Source organism: Hydra viridissima, unplaced genomic scaffold (assembly GCF_058129835.1).
Source record: "Hydra viridissima isolate aposymbiotic clone 2 unplaced genomic scaffold, HvirCarnegie_v1 scaffold_12, whole genome shotgun sequence".
Lineage (NCBI taxonomy): Eukaryota > Metazoa > Cnidaria > Hydrozoa > Anthoathecata > Hydridae > Hydra > Hydra viridissima.
Genome location: NW_028324311.1, coordinates 5,581,195 through 5,605,739, shown reverse-complemented (window position 1 = coordinate 5,605,739; position 24,545 = coordinate 5,581,195). Strand labels below are relative to the sequence as shown.

Below are 24,545 nucleotides of genomic sequence, written 5' to 3'. Positions count from 1 at the left end.
TTCAGGGTTTCCTCAATATTATAAACTAAATATTATAAATAAGTATTTTTTTTTTATTAAGATATGTAGCGAACTACAAGTAAGTTAAAAAGACGCTTCAAGTTTTTTTTACAAATTTCAAGTTTGCTTCATTGATACAACTAAAAAAAAGTTATCCTACTATTTAACTTTTTCTGAGAAAAATAATGTTGTAATTGAACCTTTTCTGAGAAAACTTCTTGTATACTAAATTAGAAGAAGATTTGATTGTGCTTGCTCATGAATATTTTAGGCGTGTATTTAGAATTTAAAACTTCTTGATTAAATTATTAACTTTTATTGTTAACTTTAAAGTTTACTCAATATTCTTTTGAAATGATTTAATAAAAGATTTCTCTCACTAAAAAATTTAGACAAAGGTAAATTTTTTTAACGATTATACAATAACAATTCTAATGAACTTTAAGAAAAACTTTGAGACAATTCAAAAAATTTGACATAAATAAGAATTCCTATTTTATTTTTAAGAAGATTAAAAAAAAGACATTTTCAAAACTTTTAAAAGACCGACATCATGGGTGACAACAACGAAGTTTTTATTGTGTATGAAGATCAAGAAGAGATCTTCGACATTGAAGATCTCCACCCGGAAGTTTTGAAGCAAGTTTTCGGACTTAACTTCACTCCTCTTACATTAAAGAATGAGAAGAGTAAAAAAAATATCGTCATCAAGAAAAAAGGAAAATTTATTGCAGGTATCTTTTTTACATAACTGATAGCCTAAGCATCATAAGCATAAGCAAATACACACACTTCTATATTATGTCCCCCTGCTACACAGTTGAGTCTCTCTTTTTATCTTTTTCTCTCTTGCCTTAAATTCAAATACGTGGTATCCGTTTCGAACATATAATGGTAAAGTTAACTTCCCAGCAAACTCTCCATGCATGGGCCATGCGAGGCTCACCATTGGCAAACGAGCATGTTCTTACTTACCGTATAATTCATGGTCCATGCATGCCTTCTGTTTTTCGAACAGTGCTTATCCAGTGTTTGGCCGTTGCTCATTTAATCGGTTACCTTAGGAATGTTTTGTTTTTCACATCTATTATTATTTTTCTTAATGACAAATAAGTTAAACGAAAGCAAAATTTCGAACCAGAAATTATAACTTTGACGGGATTCTTTTAAAGAAATCTAAAATAGGTTTTAGAATGGGTTAAACACTCTAAATATATTGTGGATTTAGCAACACTCTTAATATAATGTGGATTTAGCAACACATTGTAAGTTAATAAATAGTTTGTATTTTAATAAAAGTTCATTAAAGTATACATATAAAAGTTTAAGATTAGCTTAGGATTAAAACTCGACCATCATTTCCATTTGGTGTTTTAATGAACTAAAGATTGACTTCTCTATATTAAATTTTACAGTAATCTTTTTCGTCTTTCAAACTGCATCAAACTGCATACGATATTTAAAACATTCATCACAAATTTAACACTAAATAAATGCATATTGAAATACTACACTTACTTTTTAAAGACTAGCTCACTCTTAATTAACACACGAGTTAAACAAATTTACAGCCCTTAAAAAGAAGTAAAGAGAGAGGAGATAAGCTTTCCATAAAGGAAAGATTTCTAGGTATTAGTTAAGCATACTGTAAACTATGCATAAAATCATGTTATATATAAACCATCGGCAGTGGTGAAGTCACAGGGAGTTCTGGGAGCAGTTAAATAAAAAATAAAATAGAGAGCTCCCCTTGTTATAAATTGTTGTAAATTAATGTACTAAATTTACAGCTACATCACTGACTATTGGCATGAGTTTTTTAAATTCTGGAGCACTTACTGAACAAATACAAAATTTAATTTACACAAAGCCAGTCTAATGCTTTTTCTTTATGTTTTGAGGTTATTCATGTTCAATTATGTATTCAATTTCAAAAATATTACCTATTAGTAAAAAAATCAACAATATCATCATTGTCGTGGGAAATTTCATGCCTTTCTATTGCCCTTAAAAATAGCAAGATATTATTTAGTATAATAAGGATTAACCATGAAATAACAATACAAATAACATATAAGTTAATAAAAAATGACTAAGATATGCTTTCTCTTTCTCTTGTTTTCTTTTGTTTTGGCATCTGTATTAAATCTGAAGTATCTAATGCTAGTGTGGCTTTAGCACATACTATTTTGTAATTGGCACTCTAGCTTTAATTGACTTATAGCATGATCTTTCCCAGTAAGCACACTACGTTGAAACAACGTTGAAATAATGTTGATCAACGACGATCAACGTTATTTCAACGTTGTTTCAACGTCGTGTGCTTACTAGCTTGATGTAAAAATGGTAATAAAAATTATCATTTCAAATATTGTCGATAAAATAAGAAATTTATTTACCAACAGGATCATAAATGCTTGAGGGTAACTCAGGATAGAATAACTTAAGACAACTTAATAAACTTAAAGCAGCAGTATCAACTATGTTAAATTGAAAATGCCACTTAGGGAGACTAAAAAAATCATCATGTATGGTTGGCTTCTTATTAAAAAACATTTTATCATCCAGATGAGAACTACAATAGCTGCTTTCTTCGTTTGATTTTAAATTTAATTTGCTCTTAAAAGAGCCTTCTGCTTTGGAATTTTGATTGCAACTGGTATTATTTTTATTCTCAATTACATCTGTAATAGAACTGTTGCGCGATACTAGCATTTGACAAATTTAGTGAATAAAAAAATAATAACAAGTTTAATGAATTGTTTTGAAAATTATTTAAACCCACTTTACTTTTGTTTTGTTCAAACTCTTTTATTCAAAGATTCTTCGAAGTCAATTATTTACATATTTTATTGCTTACTTTATTTCAATTGTTATTTTTCTTCTTTTTGTCCAGGATAAACATTCATTTTTCCTTCGAATACTCATGAATTAAGCATAAAAAAGGCTAAATGATAAAAAAGTATTAGTTTTTTTAAATATTTACCTTCTATCATAGTTTATAATATAAGGTATATAAATGTTATAAGGTAACGTAAAAAGTTATATGAAGTATACAATAAGGCAATGTTATAATATTATAATAGACTACATAAAAGTACATGTTATAATTATTACAAATTATATACATTTGTTATTACTTATTGTTTTATTGCAATACTTTTGTTAATAAATTGTAAATAACTCTAAATAAATGTAATTAAAATTAAGATGTAAATAATACACATAGATTATGTCAACAAAAAAAATTTACATTGTGGTGCAGATCATAAAACAACAATGGTAAACCGTTGGATTATGAACGGTACGACCGTGCCTCTAGTACCAATCATAATCAAATGATAAACGTGCATGGCCCAAACATAGAGAGCTTGCTGGGTTAGTAATGACGTTGATTTTCACACCATTAATAGTAGAAAAAGACATGAGTTGACTCACTCCTTTTTTAAGCCATGTAACAACCATAAAAAACTAGTGTTGTTATCGACTTCGACTAAATCGACTAAAAATCGACTAATCGAAAGTCGAAATTAGTCGACTTTGAGAAATCGAATAGTTGATTTTATTGATTATGGGTTTCCTACTAATCGACTAAAAGTTGATTTAGTCAGATTATCATCTTAACATCCTCATTTCTATTTTTTCACTTTTTTTTTCTTAATTTTTTCAATGCTTAACATAATTATAATGCTAACCACTTAGTAAAGTGATATCTTTGTAAGTAGTTTATCTTGTAAAGATAAATTTCTCATAAAGATTGAGCCATGCGTTTCTTTTTCTCATTGTAGTAACTAGTTGATGCTTTTAATAAAAAATGTTAAGTAATGTGTTATGGTATTAAGTTAAGGTTTTGAAGTTTGACGTTTTATAAATCTTCTACCCAAAAAAATGTTTAGCCACCCCATCTGCCCCCACCTGTCTACCCCACTGTTTTTTATTAATTAAATTTTTTGTTAATTTTTTCTTTAATTGAGGTGAAAAATAATATAAAATGCCCATCTGTGTTTTTTTTTCTTTACTTGGTGATTGTAATTTCCGTTTTATTTTTGTTTATTTATTTTGTTTATTTATTTATTTTATTTGTTTGTTTAATTGTTTTTGCTTATTTGTTTATTTTTATTACTTTTTTTTAAAAATTGAATTTTTCTATAACTTTTATAATCTAAATTTTGAAAAGCTGATATATCAAAATTGGATGTAAAGAGTGAATAAAGACTAAGTTGGACTTTTAAAACTTTAGAACTTGTTCATTTAAAGTTGATAAACGAAATGAAAGTTAAAAAAACATTGGCTAAACATCTTCATCTGCAATCCATATATAAAAATATTTTTTTCTTTGTTAATATTTTGCATAACTAAAGTGTTTTATGCCAAAATTTGAAACGTAGATATATTCTTGATAACTGTCTCTACTAGAAACCAAACTAGAAACCAAACTAGAAACCAAGATTGCTGTGGCCTTATAAATCATTTTTATATGGTATTATAAAAGTATTAAATACCACCTAGTTTTTTTCGTTTAATCTTTTAAAGTTCTATTTGTTTCATAGCATCTAAAAATAGCCTTTCAAGCAACATTAAAGTATTTGATTAAAATAACATTTTTTATTAAAATATTTCGACTAAATCGACTTTTAGTCGACTTAGTCGATTTTAAAAATGTATTAGTCGATTTTGGTCAACTTTGAAAAATACATTAATTGATTTAGTCGACAGTCAAATAGTTTCAAAGTTGTAACAGTTCAATAAAAAAAACCCATCTCCAGAAATATTTTTTTCCACCATTCAAGCTTTTGCAACAAAAAAATGACCAAACGATCGACCATATAAGCAACACATAGACTCAATTTAATCATTTATTTCAACCATGCAAGCAGCTATTAACATATGGATAAAATTTAACCATTTTAAATCGCTAAGTGACTCGGTAATTGCAACGGGATTATCAAATTTTTATATTATGAATAAACTTTACAGCGATGTCTATTAAGCAACCATCAGCAAGTGGTAAACTTTTAAGCATTATAATTACAAGGTGATACATTATTTTTACTAAAAAACATTTCAGTATTTAACGTGGAGTGTCGAGTAAATCTTTTTTTACCTATCCATAAATGGAATGAGTCTAGATTACCAACCCACTATACTGAAGACTTTGTTTTGATTTTACTTTTTAATCCTATGTACATCTTGTTTCGTCTTTTATATTTTTCCTTCATATAATGTTTCAGCAATATCTTTACCATTTAAATCCTTAACCTTATATGTAACTGAAGCAGTGTATAACGCACCACAGATGCTGTAAAAAATTTTTCAGTTCATCTTGTTGTATAACACTTTTTCTTGCTTATTCTTAATCTATCACCAACTGATAACTTTGGTTTTGGTCTTGGTGTTCTGCTATCTTAAATATTTCTGGGTACAAATTTTTCCACGCCATATTCTTCTTATAAGATAGCTTCAACAGGAGTCATTTAAATTGAAGAGTGAATAGCATTATTATATGCTTTAACTAGGTCAGTCGCAACATTTATTTATAGATGAGTTGAGTAGTATTTCCACATTTTTTCTTTCATTGTACTATTCCATCATCACTAAAGTCGATTTTTCTTCACTTTCGGTAGAGTTGTATCTCTTGGAGTTGTACCTCTTGGAGTTGTACCTCTTGGAGTTGTACAATCTTTTTGTTTATTTCTTTTTAATACACTTGTACTTTTCATAATTTAAGAATAATTTTTATAATCTTTATCAGTATATACTTTTTTTATTTGGTTTTTTCGTCATAAATATTTCCTAAAGACTATTAGTGCCTTAATACTCCTTAACACCTACTATAATACTATCATTGGAAAAACCAATTTCAGTGTTAACTGTAATTAGTTCATCATTACTATCTCTAATAGCAAAAAGTTTTGTCAGCGTCATTAGATGCCAAATTTTTTAAATATGTTGCTGCTAATGGTTCAACTAAATTATTTTCAACTTTGGGTTCATCCTTTGACATCAGGTCCATTTTAGGTGTGCTAAATATGTTTGAAGTAAATTATTCATTAAAGCAAGAGATTGGAAGTCCTAATCTCTCCCAGCTGTATAATGGCTTTCATCAGTTTTATTTTTCTCATCTGTTGTTTTTTCTAAACCAGTAATACCTTCTTTTATTGGCACTAGTTGGTTAATGATTGGTTTAAACTGTGTGGTGTAAAAGTCTTGAGCATTCTGTTGTCCTAGTTTTTCATTCATAAACATACCTTTCATTCATAAACATACTCGCTCCACTTTGAGATATTGTGACTAACTGATCTTTTTTTTCACCGTTGTCAATTTTTAGTAAAGACATTCTTTTCACTAAATATAATTAAGTAAAACATGTATAAGCATGTTTCATGTAACACATTTTATTGTTGCATGAAAAGAAAAGTTCATACTAAATGAAAACCATTTTACTGTTACATGTAAACAAAAATTCATGCTAAATCAAACGGAAAATTCATTTTGTTTTATTAGGTTTTCTCTCGCACACTCGATATATATATATCTGTTCCAGTCACTATTATTTCGCAAAAAGTTGATTACAGTGCTAATAGCTTCTTCTCTACCTTTATTAATGAGTGATGTTTCTTCATCTTCATTTATCCTATTACGTACATTTTGTCTTATCTCTTCCCTCATCTTTCTATTTTTTTTTAATTCGCAAAATTTTGCAAAACAAATTTATCGCGAAGTGCTTTTGAAACAATATCAATAATAATACTTAACTTTGTCTCTGCTAAAGTTTTTATCTTTTGATGATTTTTAGCATTTTTAATAACCGTTTAGTTAACAAATTTACCTACAATGATTAGAAATCTCTAGCCTAAAGCTGTTACCTTAATAACCACTACTACTGGGGCTGCAATAATAGTGTTTAATAGTCCAACTCTAGCAATACCTAATTCCATAGATATAGCTGTAAGTGTTGTGTCAGTATTGGTAATTCTATTTGAGATTTTATGATATTTCTTACATAGCTTCTCTAATGGATTGCTCAGATTTTTGTAATCGCTGTATTTCATTAATCTTTTCTAATCTATATTCAAAACCAGCAACATGAACATCATAGATGTCTAATTGAGGGCAATTGGAAGTGTGGGATAAATTTTCTTAGATTCTTTAATTTTGATTTTTAGTAATGAAAGAAAAGTTTTTTATCAGATCTTCACTCAAAATAATACAGCGTACAAATAGCTGTACCTTTTCCAATGACAACATTAGTATCTGAAAAACTCTTAATAGCAATAAAAATGTCATAAAAACTTTCAAGTAAAGTCTCGCTTTGTAAAGTTAATTTTCGTTTTAAAAGATATTTTTAAAAATGACCAAAAATCTTTTTGACATGGACACACCAAAACATAATTACAAGCCCTTCGTTTTTTCAGCTCATGTTATAATATTTTATTGAATATAAATCACCCATGAAACTGATAACTTTTTTATAGCAGGTTTTTCGATTGTCTGATAGGGCTTCCAATATACACTTTTTAGTTGCAGTCATGTTCTTACTTCTTGATGATGTATAAATTTGTGAAAAAGCATTTCTTTTTGATGGATCCGAAAGATTTGTTGACCTTTGCTCAAAGTTGCACAAAGTGCAATTACAATATCAAACCTAATAGAGGTAAGCTATCAATCTTACAAAAACATCCTCACTCATCACATCTAGTTCCTTTTTATTCTTTGCGCTCAAGCACAACAAATTCCACTTCCAATTAGTTTTTGTGTACCAGCAAATGCAGGACCAGATAGAGCACCAACTCAAATTGCCCTTAATACAGTTCTTGCAATTGTTTGTAAAAGAGATATCCAAGTCCAGCCAACTATCCTAAAAACTCACCTTCAAGCTTTTGCTCATTTTTATAGTAAGCCTTTTACCATTTTCAAATGCTTTTGCAATCTTTTTAATTTGTGTGTCTGTAAAGGCAACTAGATCTTTTCTCTCATCTGGACTCTTATTTTCTTCATAATTTAAACGAATACTTACAGTTTCAGTTCATTTGATAGTAATATATCTTTTACTTTTGTCCGTCAGAGATTCTCAAATTTACATTTGTATATCTCATTTTATTATAATATAATAAATATTATAATAAAAAACTTAGCACTAAAAGAGTCTGGGTGCGTGGCACGATTAACAAGCGTCAATTACATTGTTTAAATAAGAGAGATCTTCATATGAATTGAGTAATTGAGAATTTTAACATCTTCAGCACACCAATGCATTATTTTGTTGTTAAATTTATATAAGGTAAAGTTTCCATACACTATTAGATGAATAATCTATAAACTCTTAAGTTAAAAAATATATTTTTACAGAATATTTAAATCTCATATTTATTAAATATTTTATTTATTAGAAAATCTTTATAGTAATCATAAACAAATGAAAAATATTCTTCTATTTACATTTCAGCATTCTATTGTATATATAATATGTTCTGGATCTCAACGTTTAACATCCGAATTACCTTAATTAAAAACTTGATCTTCAAAATCCCTTCTATCATTTTTGTTAGTTAAAAAATACTCTAAATACATTTGGCAAATTTCTCTTTTAATGTAATTAGCATCCAAATGTTTCAACTTATCCATTTTTTGAACGATAAATTCTGTTCTATTTAGATAATGATAATTTAAAGTTACTGCAAAATGATTAGTCAAATTTATAGATTTATTTACATATTTCATTTTTGGACTTACAGAATGCACTTACGTACATTAATGTATGTACGTTGAATACCTAAATCAGGCTGTACAGATCTACAATACAAGTCAAAAGAATCATGATTTGAAAATGATGATTTAAGATTTTTTATAAGCTCATTCATAGCTGGATTGTTCAAAACCAATTGTTGTGAGTGTTTGCTATCATAAAAATACAAATGTGCCACACTTAGGAACGTCTTCACAGTAACAGCCATTTAATGATAGCTTCCACATCAGCATAAATAATCTTCCTTTAGACTTTTATATTTTTCCTATAAATAGCTTGTAAATTTAAGTAAAAAATATACTTCTTTAATATAATCAAATGTAAATGAAAAAGAAGTAACAATTATAGAAATATTAAACAATCAATAATCGGTATTATTCTGTGATACCATCGGATCATGCATGATAATATTATTTTCTCAACACATGCATCTCTGATACTTTTCAGTTCATAAATGTTCTCTTCAATTAATTTTGCTGCTTCTATATTATAATTTTTACATAAAAATATCATTCTCTAAAATCAATTCCTGTTGAAAATATATTTTACATATGTAAACATGTGATAATTGCTGACTCCTTATCGACCGGGTGAGATCCATTTGATCTGCCCGACCGCACTGGAGCTAGCGCTCCATATTTGATCTTTGTTAAACTTTTTGTTCTTCAGCAATCTTTGTTAATCCTTGACGTTGCTAATACGAATCACACATATAAAATAAATGATATTCAGCGTTTTTATCAGTATTGTTACTCTTTGGTGCCTAATAGACGTCCCTCCCCTCCCCCGCTAATTATTTTTTCAAAAATTTTCCACCCAGGACATTCTTATTCCAACCCCCAACCCCCGGCTATTAAATTTTAGAAAAAATTCCATCCAAGACAAGACCATTTTTTTAAAAAATTTTCTTTTTCACTACTTACTTACATTACGTAATATCATTCATTCAAAAAACTTTGTTTTAAAAAAAAGAACGTTCTATTTTCTTCTTTCTATCGTTACGTCATTATTCATTAAAAAGAAATTTTCTTCTTTCTATCATCGCATCATATCATTTACAGTACTTATTTACTTGTATACGTTGTAATATCAGAGTGTAAGAACGAAATGGCGACTACGAAAAGAATTTTAACGTAGCAAAAATGGAGCTTGGAAAAATTATGGAAAAGTTCAAAGAAGAGTACGATGCCGAAGGGATAAAAAACAAAGGAAAGACGAAATACGATGCAAAAAGAAAACGACACGTGCCAATAAAACCGACAACTGGATATGTTGCAAAGTCTGTCCGATTCTTTTATACTGATTTGGTCGATGCAAAAGGTGACGACCCTGAATTCGTAAAAGCAGTTAAACTTGCATCCCGTTCATACAACATTACTTAGTTATTGCTTTAAGTATTTAAAAAAACTCGAAATTTTCCAAACCCCCCCCCCCCGCTCATTCCAGCCCCCCTGCTTATTAAGTTTTAGTAATATTTCCAAACCCCCCCCCCCCCCGCTTATTCCACCCCCCACCCCCTTTCTATTAGGCACCAAAGAGTAAATTATTTACAAAAGAAAGATCAATCTCATCCAACCTAAAAACACCATCTTCCTCTTTTTTAATCATTATAACCGTATTTATGTATTTATTGTGAATCTTTTAATCTTTTTAATTTATCTTAAAAATCATGTTTTTCTTCCAACATAAGCTCTTTTTATTTGTTAGTAGATATCGTTATATAGTTAATCATCTCAATTAAACATGTAATTTTATATTTTTTAATGATTAAGGTTTTAAAATTTCTATTAAATTATTTAAACTTATTTTTTCATGTCACACATTTAATTATCTAATTAAAATTACCTGGATGATAATCATTTACTAATACTTTTATTGGATGCTTAGTGCTTTCGCATTTCTTATTCTTTTCTACACAAAAATTTTTGTATAAATTAAATTCTGTTGCTAAACTTTCTTCCAATAATATTTAACTTGTACATTCCTTCTCCCACCTTTTTTAAAATGAGTCACAAATGTCCACAAAATGCTTGATCGTCACCTTGTATTTGATCTATGTTGTAATATATTGAATGCATAGTATTTTTTTAGTTATGTAGTAGATGGCAAAACATAACTATCAAAGAAATACTTTTTGCTTTTTATACCCATCTACTAAGGCGTTTCACTATTTTTACTAGGGTCTAGGCTAAAAATGCCACATTCTACTCTTCTTTGCTTTTTAAGTAATTCATCTTTTAGTTATACACTTCTAAAGTTTTTAATCTTTAAACCACTGGCTGTTTCTAGATCAAAGTTAGATAATGGTTTATTATCTAACACAATTTCATTAACTTTTGTTTTCATTTTATCTAAATGTTGTAATTTTCTGTATACAAAAATGAACATCAAAAAATATTGATGAAATGACTTTCTAAACAATCGTCAAAAATAATCCATCATCACCTTAGAAGTATTAGAGGTCTACTCGTTGGTAAATCTGGTTGTGGCAAGACAACACTATTGCTTAATCTGCTCATTAATCCAGGATGGATTTTTTATAATATATTCATAGTTTTTGGAAAAAGTCTTTTTCAGCCAGAGTATTGCAATGTAAAAAAAGCCTTTGAAGAAAAGTTAAGGAAACAATATCAAGATTTTTTGGTAATAATAATGCAATGAGAAGTTGCATCATTATTATCGAAACTATGGGACATTGAATGTAGTTTTTTCGAGTCAGGGTTTGATGTTCCAGATCCTAGAGAGTTATCAATAGAAAATAAAAATCTTGTCATTTTTGATGATGTGTTATTAGAGAAACAGAAGAAGTGTGAGCCATATTACACTAGTGGGAGACAGTAATGTGGATTGCATCTACCTTACACAAAATTATTTTAAACTTCTAAGACAAACACTACGTGAGAAAATTTTATTTGTCTATTTCCTCAAGATGAAATATGTATAAACCATATATACTCTGATCATATCAGTCACGACATGCTAATCATTGAGTGTAGAAAAGTTAAATAAAATGGCTTAAAGGAAACTACTTGGATTTGTCGTTCTAGATCAACCTTGTAGAGTAATTAATGAAGAGTGAAGATGCGAGTTAAATAACTTTTATTTTCCACAATCTGGTTTTACGGAATAAATTTTTTGTCATATAAGAATGGAAAATTTTAAAATGTTTGAAATATTAGAGGAGATTAAACGTACCAGTACTAAATTGGTTAATAATACAATATAAAAAAGTATGCAAATAGTATTGTCTGATTACAAGAAACAACTCAGAAATAAATTTAATCCTCAATTATAGTTTGAAAAATATAAAAAATATAAGAATGCATTGATTAACATGGAAACATACTACTCATTTCCAACCGTTAATTCTACAAATAACTAACTTAAATATTCTCCAAATGGTGAAACATCGTGGCATGTCATTTATATTCCATAATTGGTCATTACAATACTTCTAATGATCAATGCTAAATTACCATATCAGCAAATCAAAGTACGTTGAAATCTGTACTCGTGTCGGATAACTATTATGAATTGAATTTTACAGATTCAAGATTTTTTTTTTCAGTTTTGGGTTTTAACAAAATCAAATACATTAAAGATTTTCAAGAATCTAAAAATTCTGTCAACATACAAAAAGTAAATAATATTCAAGTTCACATGGATATCACTTAAGGATCTTAAAGTTATTTAAACCCCATCAAACTTGGTTTTTCTTTTAGTCTTCCAATACATAATCAATGGAATAGGTATAATATTGGTTGATCAAGATTGTAGCTTGTTAAATCTTAGAGGAGAAAAATAGTCATGAGATTTGACCTAAGTGAAGTATGATTGTAATGCTAGTTGACAAATTTGGTGAAAGGAAAAATTTTATCTAGAGCAATGATAAGCAAAACTTTCAAGATCCTAATGAACTTAAAGCTATTACCAAAATAGTGGAAAATTTAAGCTTTTTAGGAAAAACTCGACAAGATCAAGTTTAGCAAATCATTAATGATAAACGTAAGCCTATAATAACAATATATAGTAGAGTTGTATGTAAACAGCTAAATGAGCAGCATTTGAATCTGCTGACAATGATAAATAAAATGGAAAAGATTATGTCAATTTTTATCCTATGTTAACCGCAGGTAGAATATTAAGAATGGGTATGAAACATGATAATAAAAATTTTAGTAGAGTTGCTGAACTTATAGTGAATGATGAAGTATGGCATATTACCTGGAAAAGGAGTTGTAAATTTACTTGTAGAAATAGATCAGTAATATATTTCTGAAAGTAAGATTTACTTAAAATTAGAGCTTAACTTTTTAAAGAAATAATAGCTTATGCTTTAAATAATTTATATTTAAAACTATTTAGAAAAAAACTTTAAAATTAAGATATATTTCAAAAGTAATCATTAATTACTAAAATTAATAACTCATTTTTTCCCAAGATTTAAAATGGGAGATAGAACAAAACAATTCAAACCTCGCGATTAATTGTGAGATCTCGCATGCACGACAAGTATAATAGTTGTAATGATATATTATTAAATAGAAATAATATATCATAAATACAGTTCAGATTTTTTACTTCTAGTAAAAAATCTGAATTGTGTGTAAAATTTTTCAAACTTATTTGTATTTACAGTGCTTAAAAGTTTACCACTTGTTGATGGTTGCTCAATGAAAATCGCTAAAATGTTTATTCACAATATAAAAATTTGATTACTCTTTTGCGATTGCCGAGTCACTTATTTTAAATGGTTAAATTGCATTCATATGTTTACCGCTGCTTATATGGTTGAAATAAAAAAGATCGAAAACTCTATTGCAATCATAAGAAATGGTTAAATTAATTCAATGGGAATGTATTTTTTTTATGGTTGGTAAATGGGGTGAGCCAGCTCCTGCCTTTTTTTTTTTTTTGATTTTCACCACATAGTAAGTATACTATACCGCCACAATGTACTTTCAGAGGCATTTCTTAACTAAGTAATGAAAACCTGAAAAATTGATTGCAACATTTAGATTGGACACCATTTCGGTTCTTAAAACGGCTTTTACCACAGGGAAATTATGCCTACAAAAAACTTAACTTTGACGCAATCATACTTGACATTTTGATTGCTCTTTACTGTGTTAAGTTTGCTGCAGCCACAAACTCATTTTAATAAGTTTAGTCAAGAAAAGATCAATTATTTTTATATAGGTGAGTATTACCGGATTCTATCTCAAAAAAATTATTGTGAAGTTCCGCAATCTGCATGGGAAGAAAGTTCAATAAAAGATCGATTACAAAATGCGGTTGTTGCTAGCAAAGCGGCGTACCTTACGGGGATTGAAGAGTGTTTAGATTTTCTCAATAAAAACATTCAAAACCATAATCTGAAGAACGTGTTTCAGAGTCAGGTGTATTTATTTTCAACTTTATTTAGTCATTTACACTAAGTTGGTATTATTTCTTCGGTCAACAATAGGATTTATTTCATGTATCACACATTAGTGACAGTTTTAGCAGAGGAAAGTTTCTCAGTAAAATGTAAATTTACTTTTAAAGTAATGTATAGAAAGCATTAAGCTATACGTGTACTTGCTGCTATCTCAACTTTAATAGTAATGAATGTTTTATAAACTAGGATGATAAGTGTTCCTTCATCTTGGCCGAAGATGTTGACTGTAAGGACGTGTACATATCATTTAGGTAAATCTGTTTTAATCTGAAGTTAAAAGCTCGTTGTGTTTATTTCGATATGTAGAAAGATAGAAATGAGTTTAATAGATATTTGCGTCCCAAACTGTTTTGTACTGTTCATTTGAGGTAATGACATATTGAAGGGGAGTATATATTTTCCATGCGTAATAGAATTGTTTTGACTTTTCATCAATTTTTGTTTGATTTTAAGCGAGTTTTATCTTAGAAGTTATCTTTTTAATTAAGGGTATTGTGAAAACATTTAAATGCTATTTTACCATGAAAGATTTCCAATTACCTCCTTTGAAGGAATTCTTAATACATTTTTGGGTCCCGAAGTTGATTGATAATGAAATCATTAAAAATGAAATCTTTTATAATTAACTTCATAAAGATATTCAAATGTTTTTTTTTTTTACATATTGGGTCTCTGGTCATCAAAAATCGTTCGTGAGAAACTCCAGTTTCTACTGGCATTTTTTACTTATTGAATTTTAAAACTTTGAATTTCCAGGGGTACAAAATCCGTTAAAGATTGGATAGAAAACATGAAAGCGTTCCGTGTGAGTTGGGGTATAAAAGGGAAGTTTCACGCCGGATTTCTTTCACGCGCAAATACTTTTCCTCTCCAGAAAATCTTGAACGAAAAGACTTACAAACAATCGAACATCATTTTCTGCGGACATTCAGTGGGGGGAGCCGTTGCAACAATTGTTGCTATCTTTGCTTTGTTAGAAGAGGAAAAACGAAAAGTTTTCCAAGAAGATCGAGATCAAAGATCGATCAAGTGTTTCACATTTGGAGCTCCAATGGTTGGAGATGGAGATATCCAAAAGGTTGAAATGAGTGATATTTAGTACTATTACTTTTCAGATAAAAATGATATTAAAAAAAGGTAAAATGAGAAAATAAGTTTCAAGTTTGAGAAAAGGGGTAGTTTTTTTCAAATTTCAGTTTTGCAATGAGAAAGGCATTTCTAAGCACTTGTATCACTCAGTTAACTTCCTGGATCCAGTTCCTAGGTTGCTGTCGTACAGTATGTGTCTGGAAGCGATGGCTGCACAACTAAACGCACAGGTAGGTCCATTATAAAAGTTCTAAATAGGAAAACAGGCTATATTGAAAGCATACTTTTTTAGGATTTGACTATTAAGAGCTAATACGATTATTGAATTTGATTGTTATTGCATAAATGAGAATGTTTTTCTTCACCTTCATGTTTAAGAACTTTGCAATATTTTTATTTACAAAGTTGATTTATAAAACTTTAGGTTAAGACATTGGTCAACACATTCCGAACAACAAAAGAGGCAGCGGAATATTTTTCCTCGAACAAAGACGCGTTAATCGTTAAGAAAACCGAATTCGTGAATAAACTCAGCAAAATTGCTCCCATCATTGAACAAATGTTAGGGGCTTGTTGTCTTTTTTCACAATCTAAGCCACTAACTTTGGCTGTGGAAACTGTAAAGATGGTAACGGTAGGGATCTATAGAAGGTTATTTACATTATAATAGGGCGTATTTTGTATGTTTAATTGCATAAAAAGACAATAGGGATTGTTGAAAAAGGCTAATAAGCGAATAAAATTATGAGATAAGCTGGAAATCAACAGCTAAAAAATTAAGACTTGCCTAGTGATCAATTAAAATACTACGTAAGTTATAAACATGTAAATTGAAATAGCACGTTCTGGTTGGGATAAGCATTTGAAGGAAATGTTGTTATAGAGTTTTTATATTGTTTCCTTTTTAACTTTAATTGTGTTATTGTTTAATCTTAATACGTTTTGTAAAAAAACCTTAATTAAATAATTAATTTTGTATCTAACATCAACCTTCATTAGGATGTTATATACTCTGTTCAAAATCAAAAGTCAGCGAAGGTTCCCAACTCAAGTAGCGAGTACGCTACAATCGGAAATTTCCTGTTTCTAAATGAGACAAGAGAGAAGTGCGTTACGGTTGAATATATGCATGACAAGGAAATCGAAAAAAATATGGATCTCTCTGATAAACTCTGCTTCTCTGAAGAGACTCCATGCGCGGTTGAGCACAGTTTGGATCGCTACGAACATTGCTTGTCTACATGGGGAACTCCAGCAGGAATGTTTCCAAATGTCATTCTCATAGAGCATTTTGAAGATGAACATTTGGTTCAACACACAATTTCTAGAGAAGTCAGTGTAAAAAACAGTTACACTCCCGAGATCCAGGATGCTGAGTTGATTAAGGTTTGCTCTGAAGAAAAAGGCGAACGACTAGAACTCCGATTGACCGGTCCTAACCTGTTCCATGTGGTGTTGGACAAATGCAACTTTGATTTCGGCTTTCCATTTGCAAAAAATCCAGAGAAGTTTCAAGTAAGAAACGTCATAAGTTTATTTGTTATTTATGTTATACTGAGTTACTTACAAATACCGAATGATTTGTTTCATACTTCAGATGAAACAGATGGTAATGAGTGAACACATAGACTCCGTCATCCTGGAGGAGGACTTTGAAATGATGCCAAGTATGGGAGACTGTGGATCTCGAATTCAATTAACAACTGTATTTGGGAAGTGTGAACATTATCTAATGAAGGATAAAGTAAAGTTCAAGAGTTTTTACTACTTTATTTCGTGTTGCTGATAAGTAATTTTATTTTGGTGGGCTTTATCATTTATTTAATGGAAGACTGATTTTAACAAAATCAGTTAGTGTATATTAGCTGTTGTAATAATTTTTAGGGATACAAAAATAACTTTCATTACAAAATAAATTATTATGCTTAAAAATAACATTTTATGTAGCACGATAGCTTTTACATAAATTTTTTCACATATATTTAAATATTCAGTTTATGTAAATTGTTAGAATATAAAAGTATTTTTACTTTTCGATTTTTCAGCTTCGTAACTTGGTAATGCCAAGCCTTAATCAACTGTCTCATCACGATTCTTTTTCAAGAGTTATCAAAATGGCCATCCAACGGGGAATGGGATTAACGCAGATAATAAGACAAGGCCATTGTATTGAGGTAATCTCAATATATATAAAATGTGACTGCCAATTATTGATATGTTTATATTTTTCTTTACAGAAAGCTGTTAAATACTCATAGAGTACAGTGGAACTCGTTTTTTGAATGAAGTACAAGAGTTTTAGACATTTCAGCCTTTAAAAATGAATTCATATGTGACCCAGGATTTAATTGAGATAAAGAATTTTTGAAACAATATAAAATGGTTACAAAAAAGCAAGAATGGGTGACACAAATACATCTGTATGATAAGCATGAAATGTTAAGTAATCATTTAAATAAGAAGTTTTAATAAGAGTTATAAGAGTATTTAGTACCACTTCATACTACGAATCGTTTCTCTGTTTTTCTTATAGACGCAAGAACAGTTAATCATAACTAAAGTAAAGAGTCTTGCTAACCTCTGTCTACCGGAAAAAGAAAAGGCACAATTCATAAAAATGTTTGACGATCCAAGACAAAATCAGTTCATCCTCAGCAATGAAGAGGTAAAGCTAATCAATATTCTTTTGACCAAGAAAAAGTGAATTGCATTTCTTTTTCTTAAAGTATTTTCCCACAACAGAAATACAAGAAGATTCAAGCTCTTTGCGATAAAGTATCGGAATATTTGAACTCGCCCGTCCAACTTGAAGTGGAGCCATCTATTGCCATAAATATTGGAATAGAACTTTCTGCAATTATTGGTGGCACTCTGATGGCATTCGTGGCAGGACCAGGGCTGGTTATGTTAGGAACAATTGGAGCTTTATCCCAGCCAAGAATTTTTTCAGCAGCTGCTCTTGGTTGGGCAGGAATTGGATTTGCAGCAAAAAAAATTTTTAACAAAAAGGTGATTAAGGAGAATTACGATGCGTTTCTCAGGTTCATTGAAAATGAGCTCTTTAAAACTTGGATGCCAGAGAAGCAACAAAAAAATGCAATAAAGTATCAAGAAATATCCGACTACAGAATGGAGGGAAAGACTTACAGTCTAGAAAAAGCTCTTTTGCTCATGTATGACAAAGAAAAGAAGTGGGAAAACTTTAGAGGAACAATTCTGAGTGAATGTAAAGTATCTTCGCAAGAATCCGTTTTAAAAAGGATTAATTGCATTGAAGCTATTCACGAGATTAGGAACCTCCTTGCCACTCAATGCTACATTGGTGTTGTCGGAATTCAAGATGCAGGTGACTATTTTCAATATTTCAAATAGTTCTAGGAATGCTATGTCAGTTATAAATATATACTGAGAACTTGGGTTTAGATGGGTAGGTAAAAAGTTTAGGATAAAGGAGATAATCAAAAGTATAATCAAAAACACACTCAAAGCATACAAAAGGTCTGCGATTTATATATTCAGCTCAAATAGTGTTGTGTTAACCATAAGAAAAATGAAGCAGCTTTATAGTTCTCACCAAACGTGCTTCAGAAGCGCTCTACCACAATGTATGAGAATTTTGATTGCAGGATACAAATCTGGGTTTTTTATTTGTGCTCTAGCCCCTACGCTTTATCATCAAAAGTCTTCAAAATTTGAATGTTTTGTTAATTGAATAAAATTTTTAAGACCTTAGGTTTATAATCCTGTTTATATGATACATTTTCAAATGGAGCTCTTTTTTTTCCAAAAATTTATTTTCGGTCTGTGGATCATTTTACGATCTTAGGTACGTCTTTGGTAAGTAACTTAAAAAAGTCTTACAAGAGAGTGTGGTATTGATATTTGCGGAAGAGTGCTTATTTAAAAAAAATTAGAATCAACATTAATACGTGTCAAACTCAATTTAGTAGCATAAACGAATAAAAGTCTATCAAAAGTTTGATGAAAAGCTTCCGTTTATTTTAACAAGGTTATGTTTTGTGAATAAGATCTTAGGAAGAGGTTTAAACTATTTGTCTGAGTGTATTCCTCAGACATAAGAAACAATTTAGAGTGTTGCATTTTTTATAAAGTTATAAAAGAACACAACTAATAGTACGGAAAATAATCAAGAGTTTATACCAAAAAACATTTCAATTCAGCAAACAAAAGAAACAACACTTCTCAATGAAAGTTTTGTTGTCAAGATGGCCTTGATGTCTATTGAAAATGATTTGTTACAGTGTTTAGATTGATAAAATTTATTACAGTGTTTAGATTGTAAAAATGCGTGTTGTAATAGGAAATTATTAAATTTATGAATCGATACTTTCATTGAGGAAAGGGAGTTTTGTATGTATCTGTACCGATTCTCAAAGTTTTGCGATATATAGTAATAATGTGTATCTGAAATAAAAATATAACTACTTTTTACAACATTTAAGTTTTTAAATTACCTCTGGGCCCTCACGCATGCCAATTAGACAGTGATTATGAGTAAAAAAGTTACAAGTAATTTATAGGTAAAACTACTCTTCTAAACAAGATATGGGCAATCGACGGTAAATGTGGATTGTTCACTCACACCAAGGTCCCAATCACTTATCAGCTTAATGAAAAAGTTTATGTTGTTGACTTTCCTGGCAGTAACAGCTTGGACTATCACTCTAAGACATTCTCAATTTGTGGAGCCATGAACAACCTAATTTTGGTCGTCATTCCTTTCACTGGAGATGTCGACCAGATTATTAGTAAAGAGATTTCCAAAGTCTTCAAAGCTATGCATGAATCAGATTGCACTCAGGTAAATAACGTTTCATTAAATTGAAAGTTAATGCGTAAACATAGTGCCATTTTTTAATTTCTATGTTAAAAAAAGTTGCTTAAAAACTTTTTTTAACGGATAACTAGAAAATGATGCTCAACTAACATGTTAGTTAGAAGTTTTAAATTAAAATATAGTTTTTAAATTTGAAAACTCATTTTGAGTTTTGTTTGATAAAATGTATATTATTTTTGGAATTAACACTTCTCACCTAATGCAAAGTTTTTATAATTTTATTCAGATTAAAATATTTGATTTCCAATGTTTGTTTTACAACCGAATTTAACTTTAAATCTCATTGAAAAATTGTTGATCCTCACCATTTATTGTACATCGCAAACACTTTTTTAACCTGTTTGTGCTTAAGTGAAGCCTGAGGCGAGAACAAAAAATTGAGGCATTTCTTGTAACAACTATTTGATGCAAATTTTTAATACACATTCCTTTTTACCGCAGTTTACTTACGTTCTTACAAGATAGGCAAAAATTCTATGTCAATACTTCATAGAGGCATTTGTCTGCCTTTCACTTCAGTAAAAATTTGCAATAAAATACGAATTTAACAACTTTCCCAAATTATGTTTAATAGAAATATCATCTAATCTGAAAGTTAGTCTTTTGATATCACTTAATCTGAACGTTCATCTTTTAATCATACTTGAATTTTTCCAAAGCTAAGGTAACTCAAGCGTAACTTCTATTTTACTTCCCATTAATGTTGTTCACTCAACTGAATTTTTAAAACCAGAATTACAATAATTTGATAAAAATTTTTTCGTTGATCAATAACATACATATTGAAAATCTATGTTTTCACCACAAATACTTTTCTGCAACCAATTTTTTACTGTTAGCTTATATTTGAAAGTGGTTTTAGTGTAATATTACAACAGCTCTTAAAAGTTTACAAACGGGTAGTTAAAACAGCAAAAAAAAAGTTAATATTTTTTGAATCGCCATTTGAAAATTTTTAGAAGGTGTTCACAGCAGCGCTAAAAGTCTAAAAGCGTTCAATAACACAAAAATTCAGGCAAGGGATAAAAATGCAAGCGCTATACTTTAAAAATGTAGAAGCATAAACTGTTTTAAACAATAAGTTTTTTTTTCAGATAACACTTTCTGGGCTTCTAGAAAGTTCGGTTCATCATAAAGAAAACTTCGCATATCTTTGAAATTTTTACTATTATGTAACTTATAGAATAGGCAATTTTATTGTTCATATGTGTATATTGTTATTCAAGTACAATATACACATATGAACCACTACAGAAGACTGCTGGTACATATTTGTACCACCACCCCCTCCAATCCTTTGATGATTTATTTGCACTTTTCCAATAGATTAGGTACTATTGACTAACAAAATAAAAATATATGCATTTCAAGCGAATTTTACTCACAAAAATTTACCTATTTTTATATAAAATTAAGAACTTTTATTAAACTAAGTTTACACAAAGCAATAAGGAAGAATAAGGCACTCACCTCATTCAACTCAACCACGTTCATACTCTGGATTTACTTAAACCTGATTAACTTTTTACAATAATAAGGAAATTAATGTTTAAACATCTATTACTTTCATGTTTTCGAAATAAATCCATGAGTGTTAAACTAATTCTAAACAGTATTAGATTCAAGTTTTTCAAATACAAACATTATTTGATATTTTAATTTCATATACTGTTTGTAACTGTTGTTAAAATTGATTCATTCCTCCCCTTTTAAAATGTATCAATTAAAAAGAATATCTTTGTAGATTTTTCATTACTTTTACCGCAATGAAAAATTTTTCTAATAATACTACACTAGTTACTTACACAAAAAGCTAAGGATGCAGGAAAGCTATTTTTACAGACCTAAAAGATCAATTATTTTTTTATTATTCACTAATTTTTATTCAAAGCCAATAGAGGCTACATAAATAAGCATAATGATAGAAATCATGATGGCATCAGAAAATACTTGAATCTTGCAAAATAATAGTCATGACCAATTGAATTACTAATAGTCATGACCAATTGAATTACTGGACGTTCATTTTGGTTAGCATTGTTTATGGCTTCCTTTTTCATCATCAGTTTATTTTGTTACGAGACTAAAATCGCTATTTTATCACAGGATACATTTAACACTTGACATTATATGCTCTATTTCGTTCGGACATGACATAAACTTACATTGTCGCGTTTTGAAATCCTCTTTAATTCTGAAAATATGAATTGAAATTTAACATGAAAATTAATCCTAAAAAAGGAATTGAAAAACTATTGAAATTTGTAATTCTAAATTAATATTTTAAAATAAAAATTTGGCTTAACATGTTTGTTTGGGCTTGACATGGTTCTAGCAATAGTTGCTGTACATATTTTAAGACTAAACAAAGAGGCACACATTGTCATAGCCTTAAACGGTGTTTTTGCATAAAAATGCAATCTTTAGTTGCTCTTTACAGAAGGGTTGTAACTAATATTAGATTTAAAGCAAGTTTTGTCCTAAAAATGCAACTTAAAACTTGTTTTGGGTTTTGATATCTTTTTATTCAATGAGTTTAGCAGATGCTTTTTTCTTAATTCAGTTTTGTCCTTAATGATAATGATAATTATAATGATATTTATAACTAAAGCTATAACTTTGTTTAAATACCTTTTAAAAGGTGACTGTGAATAGTTATTTTTTACATGGTTTCTAGATAAGGGTAAAAATATCTGTAGGAATCTGGAGTTAAACAGTAACATTGCTTAGTAAAATTTACTCAACCTGTCTAGGTTATTTTATGCATCAACAAATGCGGTCCGTTGATTGATCAAATCAGTGAGGGACTTCGAAGAATCCGGAACAAACCGAAAAAAGAGACAGATTCTGAATGGTTAAAAGATTTCAAACTTGGAAAGATAGGAATGGCCGAGTGGCTGGCTCAAAAATATAGTGAAAAGCTCAACAGTTACTATGAGCAGTCCAATAATAATATTAAGTGCGTTTAAATTTAAATAATAACTTTTAATATTATTAGGAGCGCTATATTTTAGTCTTGTTGAGGATGAAAAAATACCCTTCCTCTGCAGAAAATATTGAATTTGCTGGTGATGGGTTTATTTTTTGTGCAATTTTTTGAAAAAGTTGTAATTTCTAATTTACTCTAATTATCATTGTAGCATGTGAACTTTTATCTAGGATCCGAAAAGAGGACATTCTCTTTACAGACTGGCTCGTTGAAAATGTCCCTGGTGATGTTGACAAAGATAACTTTCAGTTGTCTGGAATTCGAGAAGTTAAAAAAAGAGTTGAAGAGTATTTGCTCAAATACAAAATCTATGCAAAAAACGAGCAAGAGGAGTTGGAAAAATGTTTGAGTTCAAAATGGAAAATATGATTGTACACAAAGAATTATAAATTGTATTAAAATATTAATTTTTCATTCCCATAATTGTGCTTTATAAAATAAATCAAATATAAGCTTCATTAATTTATTGATAACGATGCAATATATGTATAGTTTTTTTCTGGTTGACTGGAGCGAATGAACCTCCAAACGTACACCTTTTCATAGTTATCTTTAGTCTATAATTTAAGTATCTAAAGAAGTTAAATATAGAAAATTGATGCCAGTTTCAAAAATTCAATCTATTTCTTTTACTTTTATAAAACATGAATTTTGACCAATCGAGGGTAGGGGGTACTAACTTGATTTCTCCCTGGGCGTCACGCAGTTTTCATTCTTATCAGTCTTTATTTATTCATTTATTCAATGCAAGAAAATTTTTTTAACACGCTAATAAATATATTTATGTCAACACTTTATTTTTTTTTCAGTTTTTTAAATTTCAAGTATTTTGGAAGATTCTTGTTGGTTTTTTTAAAGAAGTTAGTATGTTGCGTGGCAAATATTATTATTTCTGTTTATTGTATTTGCTCAAAGCCAGTGAACAAGACTGAACATATTCTGATTAATAAATTTATTTAGTTTTTTGAGAGAGTTTATTACTAATTGAAGATAAGTATTGTCTGCAGAATGATACGTTTTTTGAGTGTTTGATAAAAAGATTAACATCATTGATATAGATAATGAAGAGAAAAGGACCTTACATAGATCCCTGAGGAATGTCAATGCAAACGCTTTAAATGTCTGAGAAGGTGCCATTTAAAGTAACAAACAATTACTTCAAATGACACCTTGTTATGGTTTAAACGATTGCAAAGGTATGCAGTGTACACCATAGTAGTTAACCCTTGATAGGAGAATGTAATGGTCTGCGTTGTCAAAAGCTTTTTGTAAAACAATTGCTCTTGACAATGGAAGCTTTACTTAAATATAAGCAAAGCTTCCATTGCCAAGAGCAATTTCTCTATTTTCGATAAGAGCGTTCGCTGTAGAATGCTTTTTACAAATACTAAATTGGTGTTTATATAAGCATTTATTTTGATTT

The 24,545-nt window shown here is 29.4% G+C and overlaps 1 protein-coding gene across 6 annotated transcripts; it reads left to right on the top strand.

Moving 5' to 3' along the window:
• Positions 1-337: 337 nt before the first annotated feature.
• On the top strand, positions 338-23,708 carry LOC149880957 (uncharacterized). 6 transcript variants are annotated; one of them, XM_090069607.1, is made up of 15 exons: positions 338-398; positions 508-734; positions 13,946-14,145; positions 14,373-14,437; positions 14,943-15,264; positions 15,383-15,505; positions 15,700-15,909; positions 16,275-16,790; positions 16,873-17,019; positions 17,321-17,449; positions 17,809-17,940; positions 18,018-18,621; positions 19,817-20,097; positions 22,887-23,092; positions 23,293-23,708. In XM_090069607.1, the coding sequence occupies exons 2-15, from the start codon at positions 554-556 to the stop codon at positions 23,489-23,491; spliced, it is 3,315 nt and encodes a 1,104-aa protein (XP_089925733.1). In that variant the 5' UTR covers positions 338-398; positions 508-553; the 3' UTR covers positions 23,492-23,708. The 6 variants fall into 6 exon arrangements, with proteins under 6 accessions (XP_089925733.1, XP_089925738.1, XP_089925734.1 ...); XM_090069608.1 differs by having other exon boundaries at positions 369-398; positions 511-734; XM_090069609.1 differs by lacking the exons at positions 338-398; positions 13,946-14,145 and having other exon boundaries at positions 552-734; positions 23,293-23,707.
• Positions 23,709-24,545: the final 837 nt, after the last annotated feature.